Source organism: Crocodylus porosus, unplaced genomic scaffold, assembly GCF_001723895.1.
Source record: "Crocodylus porosus isolate Cpor-Errol unplaced genomic scaffold, CroPor_comp1, whole genome shotgun sequence".
Taxonomy (NCBI): Eukaryota; Metazoa; Chordata; order Crocodylia; family Crocodylidae; genus Crocodylus; species Crocodylus porosus.
In genome coordinates this window covers 24,401,304-24,408,187 of record NW_017728943.1, presented here as the reverse complement: position 1 = coordinate 24,408,187, position 6,884 = coordinate 24,401,304, and the positions used below count along the sequence as shown (strand labels likewise).

General features: G+C 44.6%; 1 protein-coding gene across 2 annotated transcripts in view; it reads right to left on the bottom strand.

Moving 5' to 3' along the window:
* Positions 1–1,417: 1,417 nt before the first annotated feature.
* The window catches only part of GINS1 (GINS complex subunit 1), an 8,104-nt gene continuing 2,637 nt past the window's right edge, over positions 1,418–6,884 (bottom strand). For both annotated transcript variants that reach the window (XM_019549023.1, XM_019549024.1), the window contains exons 3-7: positions 6,167–6,262; positions 5,517–5,607; positions 3,406–3,522; positions 2,413–2,487; positions 1,418–2,004 (exon numbers count right to left, since the gene is read on the bottom strand). In XM_019549023.1, the coding sequence (XP_019404568.1) occupies positions 1,936–2,004; positions 2,413–2,487; positions 3,406–3,522; positions 5,517–5,607; positions 6,167–6,262 (448 nt within the window). In that variant the 3' untranslated portion in view covers positions 1,418–1,935. The remainder of the gene's footprint in view (positions 2,005–2,412; positions 2,488–3,405; positions 3,523–5,516; positions 5,608–6,166; positions 6,263–6,884) is intronic.

Genomic DNA, 6,884 nt, shown 5'->3' with positions numbered 1-6,884 from the left:
CTTTTCTGGAAGAAATCCTTCAGACAAACCCAAGTTATTGGGCTTCAAGCAGGTGAAATCCTTTGTTGAATGGAATTCAGGTCATGTCTTTCACCTGAGGTGTGCTTCCAGGAATCTCATACAGTTAGCCTGTTCTTGGGCCCCCTCTGGTCTCACAACCCCAGCAGCTCCCATTCCCACCTCTGCTTACAATCTATGGATTGCTAGGAATAAAGAACCATGGGGACAAAGCTAGAGAGGTAGGAGGAGGTAACCCCATGGCCTCATACCTTCCTGTAGGAACACCGTTTCTCTCTACTGCATGGCAGACCAGTGCCCCAACAGGGGATGAGATCAGGCTTACAATAGCCATGAAACTCCCCATTGTCCAATGGCCTCCAGTCGATGGAGATCAGATGTATAGTGTTAATTTGCAATAAAGACAGGCATATACATACATGAACGAGAAAGAATTAAACACATTAGTTGTGGGACAATGGGCACTCCTGTTGTTTCATCTCTACTTCCTCCATAACTAAGGAACTACCTCTCAACTCCCCACTTCCTTACTTGTCTAAATTAGAGAGTATTTCTGAATTATAACTTTTATCACTACAAGGTGGACCTAAATATACTTCTATAAATATACTCTTCTGAGGCTAGGCCTGTGCCCACTGGCCTTTGTATCCAACAGTAACTGCCAGAAGAGATGTGTGTGGAGATTGATTTTGCTCAATAGGCCAGACACATTCCTGACATGAGAAATGGAGTACATATCCCAGGTAGTACATCTTCAACAACTGATAATGTGAGAGGACTGCAGTGGATCTGCACAAAGGCAGATCCTCAGATGCATTATTTAATCAGTGTATCAACTTGCATTTGCCCCTTGGCCTCAGAACATTTTTTCTTGTACCTCATTGATGCCTGGGCACACTTCTCCAGCCTAACAGCATAGCTAATTGCAGTTGCTGGGATTGCTTTGCTGCTGGCAATGATCTGACAGCACAGCTGTAAACAGAACTAGAATGGCTAGAGCCAGGCTCTCTCTCCCTGCAACAGTGTGACAGCCCAGAACCACTCTTAAAAGTAAGGGATAGAACCCTGTAGGCCTCCATGGCAGCCAGGGAATCTAGTCCCTGGGCTTGGGACTGCTGTGGTGGTTGTGGGCCATGGAGCTCACAGAGATGACCCAGTATAAAAAAAGCCCAAAGGGCTCATTCTAAGGTTGTGGATCCCAAACACTGGAGCTGGGCAACCATTTTGTATAGTAAGAGAGTAAGAAGGGGGTGTTCTAGTCAGATTCTGAGGATGTCTTAGCCTGGGCCAGGAACCTGTCCCAGCTCTTTGTATCCAAGAGTTCATTCCCATTCAGATTGTAGTAGCATGACTGCAACAGTCCCAGATGAGACTTCCTCACAAAAGACCCTGGAGGCAAATAGATTATAAAGTATATTTTTAATGGATACAACATAACATAAAACTGTCTACAAGAAACATCCTATCTGTTCTATTGTAAAAGGCAGTTTAAAGGTCAGTCTCAGTAACTCTGGAAGATGTTAGAGAAATTGTTCTTGGTGCTTTCAGATGCTTCACTGTGCACTTGACCCCACTGGGCATGTCAGCCAGTTTCATGCTTCCCCACTACACAGAACTTGATAAAACGTAAGACGATGCACTTGTAAAAATCAGAGTAGTCAGGGGAAGCGGGCAGATGAAGCTCCTGATACCACTTGGACTTGAAGTTTGCTAGGTTACCAGTTAGCATCTGTTTAAAATGCTGAAAAATACTTCTGCTTGGATATTCAGTAAAGAGATACTGAACATCTCCTAATAACAGGTGAGGGATGCACTTTGGAGTGAGTTTCCAAGCAGAATGCAGACACATGGCTGTCACTGTTAAAAATCATGCTAAAAACACATCTGACTCCTTTTAGAGATGGGTGGTAGGTCCAGCTAGGACAAAACATGCTCCAGGATACCTTGTCTGATCAGCTGTTCACACTTCCATCGTGGTAAAAAGTGCTGAGAAAGAAAGAAAGAAAGAAAGAAGCTTGTTTGGAGTTCAAGGTAGAAACCATGCGTTTAACTTTAACCTCATCTTCTCACACATTATTGGAGCACAGACAAGAGGCACTAGGGTTTTTGAGGAAGCTGAGCCCTTGCCCCTGTTATGTTTTTACCAGACCCATAGCACCGTGCCATATGGCAGCTCAAACTGTAGCCACTAATGTCTCAACCCTGCCAGAAAAAAAAAAAAAAAATCACTACCCATTGCATGTACTTCTGTGCTGTGGTGAAGTAAATAGGTCTAGCCATGGGAAAAGAATTAAAGGGAGAGCATCAAGGGCAGGTGATTGCCCTAGCTAGTTGCTATGTCTCTAAGCTTTGGTTCTGGCTCCATGATAGGCCTTCTCCCTTGTCATAGGATACCTGGCTGTTCTTCTTCAGCAGAATTGTTGTGCCATCTTCAATCTCAAATTCTCCATAATCTTTCAAGCATCGAACCTAAAAAGGAGGAAGAAGCACAAGGACATCTCACAGCACAAGGAACCCAGGGATGAAACTGTTAAATTTCTAGTTCTTCAGCACAGGTCACCAGGACAGTGTTAGATACAGAGGCATTTATCCCAACCTAGCACAGGGAGACAATACAAAATGAAGCAGCTTCAGCTTAATTGTGGGTCAGCTCCCTTGTTCTGCTTCCTCTGCTGATGCCAATTCTCTCTGCATCTACTTATGTAATATTTATTGAAAGAAACCAAGGGCCTGGAGTCTCCTGTCAAGGTGGAAAAAGCCAAGGGAAGGGATTCCAGTGAGGCCGGTCAAAAGTTTTCTAACAGTATTTCCTCCTTCCCCCACCAGAAAACAGTGCTTTGACACAAACCCATAGGAAATTTCAACAAAAATTTATGTCATTCTGATCTCCACAGAACAGAGCATTTCAATAACTGGCCTTGAAACAACATCAATTTGCATGATGTTCTATACTTTTAAATAAATCAAACAGAACACCAATTTCAAATGTATCCATTAATTTAAATAACTGAAAGTTGAAATCCAAAGTTGAATTGGTCCCAACCAATCTCCTGTGCATTTCATTTTATAAGAACCATTAATTCTAACTTTTGGATCAGAAACTCCTCCTGCTTCCTGGAGAAATGTCAGAATGTCCTACAGAAGGGACAGTCCAAGTCCTCAGAGCTGGGGGTGATGGGGAAAAAGGTTGTTGGGCACACAGATGTAGTATTTATTAGTAGAAGGGACAGAACTTGGTGCCTTAAGTATGCTGAAACTCTGCCTCAGCTGCCAAGTTGTAGGTGGATGTTGCCTGGTACAAATTATTTTTGTGGTTTAGTCAGTCATCCTGTCTCAGCAATACATGTTTTCACAAAAAGTAATGAATGATCCCAAACTCGTACTTACTTCAATGTATAAGCTTTTGGGAGGTTTCATGTCCTGTGTAACGTCCAGACCTTCTTCGCCTCCCAAAGACCTCATGTAGGTAGCCAGAGACTTTTTATACCGATTGAACCACTCCATCTGTAGATATAAGGACATCTGATGGAACCAATCACTTGCTTTCAAAAGCCATGCTTGCAGGCAATGTGCAGGAAGTTTGAAACTGTATAGCTTGTATTACTGTAATACTGGCAAAGACTCACATGGACAAACCAAACACAATGGGACATGTGGTCATGCTCCCTACCTCCATTTCCTCTACTCTGACAAGTAACAATTATATCTGCCTGTTCAGGGAATTCAGTGCATTCACACTTGAAGAGCAATTAGATGCCTTGGCAAAAATTTGCAGAGTAATTATCTATGAAGACTTTCATCAAATACAGTGACAGATGAAAGCCACACTAGACACAGGATACAGAAACCAACTTTTAATTTCTAAATGTTCAGTGTTCGCATGAGGTTACAATAGGCAGGATTCAGAGAAACAGGCAGGGATTGATGTCTTATAACCATTTAACAAGTGCAAATAATGCTTTCCTGCCCTGTAGCCTGTGGGCACGTCTACACAAGATGTTTTACTCAAGATCAGAAGTAATTACAGATGTGCAGTAAGCATCACCATCTACGTGTGCAAACACTTACTGCACAGTAATTGGGTCTAAATGAAAGTAAACTTGCTACCTGCAAACGCAAGTAGCAAATTTACTTGAGATTACTTACTGCACAGTAGTGCATGTGTAGATGCCTAACCAAGAGCAAATGTGCTCCTGGTCAGCTAGGCAGCAAGGGGCAGGAGACTGGTCCCTGCCCCCAAGAGCTGCCTGCTGCTGTGGTGGGCTCTGTCACCAGGGCCCAGGTGGGGATAATTCTTCTCTCAGGGACCAGGTGGGAGATCCTTCTCTCAGGGACCAGCCCCACAACAGCAGAGCCAGCACTGGGGAGAGAAGGAGCTCCCAGCTCAGGCCCCACAGTTGCAGAGTGAGGGCTGGGAGCATTCTGTTGCTGGGGCAGGGGGCACTGTCCCCACCTGGGCTCTGATAACAGAGCCCACCCAACAGCAGACAGCTCTTAGAGGCAGAGACCAATGTCCCAGCCCCTGCCAGGAGACAGCCATCTCTTGGACCCTGGGCTAGAAGCTAGGGGGAGCCTAGAGCTACCCCTGGCTGCTGCAGGAGCCTGGTGAAGAGCTGCAGGGAGCAGTCTGCTGCTAGGAGCAACAAATCTGCTCCTGCATCCCTGCACATGTAAATGCGTGCCTGGGAGAGTTTACTCTAAACTGCTCAAGGATTATTTGCATATGTAGATGCACCCTGTATCTACCACCCAGAGCCCACGTTGAATCCCTAAATTCAGCACACTTACACTATTGAAAATACTGGATATCCAATGCAGGCTCTGCACAGAACCTGCAAATAGGAAACTCCTGCCATTCTGGTTAGTCAAATAGTTTCAAATCAAGTCTTCGGACTATATGTCAAAGCAAAAGAGAAAGTGTCTTATTCAGTAAGAGTCTCCTCCCTCTTCAAACATACAATAGCACAAGCAAGAACAAAGCTGCCTGCCCCTGATGAACTGGATGTCATCTATTATCACTGCTCAATGTCCACCCTTTGTTTTCTCAGCAAGAGGCTGGGGAAGTCAGGAACAAGTATAAACTCAGTTAAGCAAAGCCAACCTGCTAGACCCAATATAATTCAGATTCATCCCAGGCTACTCAATGGTAACAGCATTAATGGCTTTGTTGGACAATCACCTGTTGTTAAAGGCACCTGAGATTACTATGCAGAGACACGCTACCTGTGGCTGCTGGCAACAATAGGACAGGTTTTATGGAATTGGAGGACCTGGAGTGGTGCTGAGCACTACCTGTAAGTTACCAAGCACTCAACAGCTGGATATTGAGCCCTGAGAGCAGCAGAGAGCACATGTATTCACAGACTGCCATTTAAAGCATTCAGATTTTGCAGAGAAAATAAATAATTTCCACGACCTCCCAAATCCTCCCAAGAAAACCTCCATTCCATTTTGAGTCTGTTAATTATAAGTCAAAGTTTACAACCAAGCCAGCTTACTTCTTCTGCTGACATGTGGAATCGGAGGGCATTTGGCAAGATGCTGCCATATTCCCACCGAAGCGCTCGGATCCGAAGCAGCCGGTCATACCTGGAAGAGTTCACAAGACATGAGAGGCACTCCATTCATGACAAGGCGACACTAACCTTACAAAGAATGGGGACTCCACTTCTGACTGACACTAGCTTTGGGTCTTCAAAAAGAACTGCAGAATTTAGTTACTCCTTCCATAGCCTCACTAAAATCATACAACTGGACAAAAACAAAGCCTTGGCAGAGGAAGGGAACGCAGAGACATCCCTGTATTCATTTTAACCATCATTAGTAGCTCAGATACCCATCTAGATAAATAATGCCCCCTCCTGAATATATTTAAGTACTGTGAAAAAAAATATGGAGGCTAATATTTTACAGTGGCCCCTGATTCTGGATGCTCCATTTTAAACACACATGGGCCCCAGCGATGTTAGGTGGAGTCATGGGTGCTCAAAGACCTCTGAACATCAAGCCTCAAAAACTTCCCAGGCACTGTAAACAAAAAATGCTAGTGACATCTCTTCAGTTTGCTGCTGCCTAGAGATTCCATATGCAGACTGTACTCTGGTCAGAGGTGGTTACTGTGCAGGATGCCTGCCACTAGGAAACTTACAGATAGGCAATAATGCATCGACGATTACGCAAGAGAGAACAATGACGAAACTTGATTGTTGAGATCAAGTTGCCTCGTCCCGATTTTGCTTCGTTTCTGGTTAAAGGCAAAAAAAGGATGTCCTGTTATATTGATAACATATTTAGTCAAAAAGATATTCCTTCTCTAGACCCTTTACCCCTTCCAAGCTATATTTATGCAAGATGCAGATGCAGTTTGAATTCGGAATCTCTCTGTATGGAGAGGAAAACAAGACAGCAAGTTCATGGGTGTGGGGAGCAGGGACTCACTTATCAGCTGTTCTGTGGTAACTGTCTATGCATTTCTTACACTGCAGCAAGTGAAAGAGAAAGTGGGACAGCTTAGACCCTGCCCCCCGCCAAAACAGAGCTAAGCTACCAGTTTCACTTTCACCTACCCTCAGGCAGGAGACAGTTAATACAGAGCAGGTAATAAACGGCAAGTCCTCATCCTTATAGTTCATAGTTTCATAGTTTGTAGGGTTGGAAGGGACCTGAGCAGATCGAGTCCGACCCCCCTGCCATGGCAGGAAAGAGTACCGGGATCAAACAACCCCAGCAAGGTGCACATCTAGCCTCCTCTTAAAGACCCCCAGGGTATCCTGATATCTAACCTAAATCTACCCCCTGCCAGCTTGTGACTGTTATTCCTAGTCACTCCTGGAAGTGCTCAGGGGAACAAGGACTCCCACAATGCC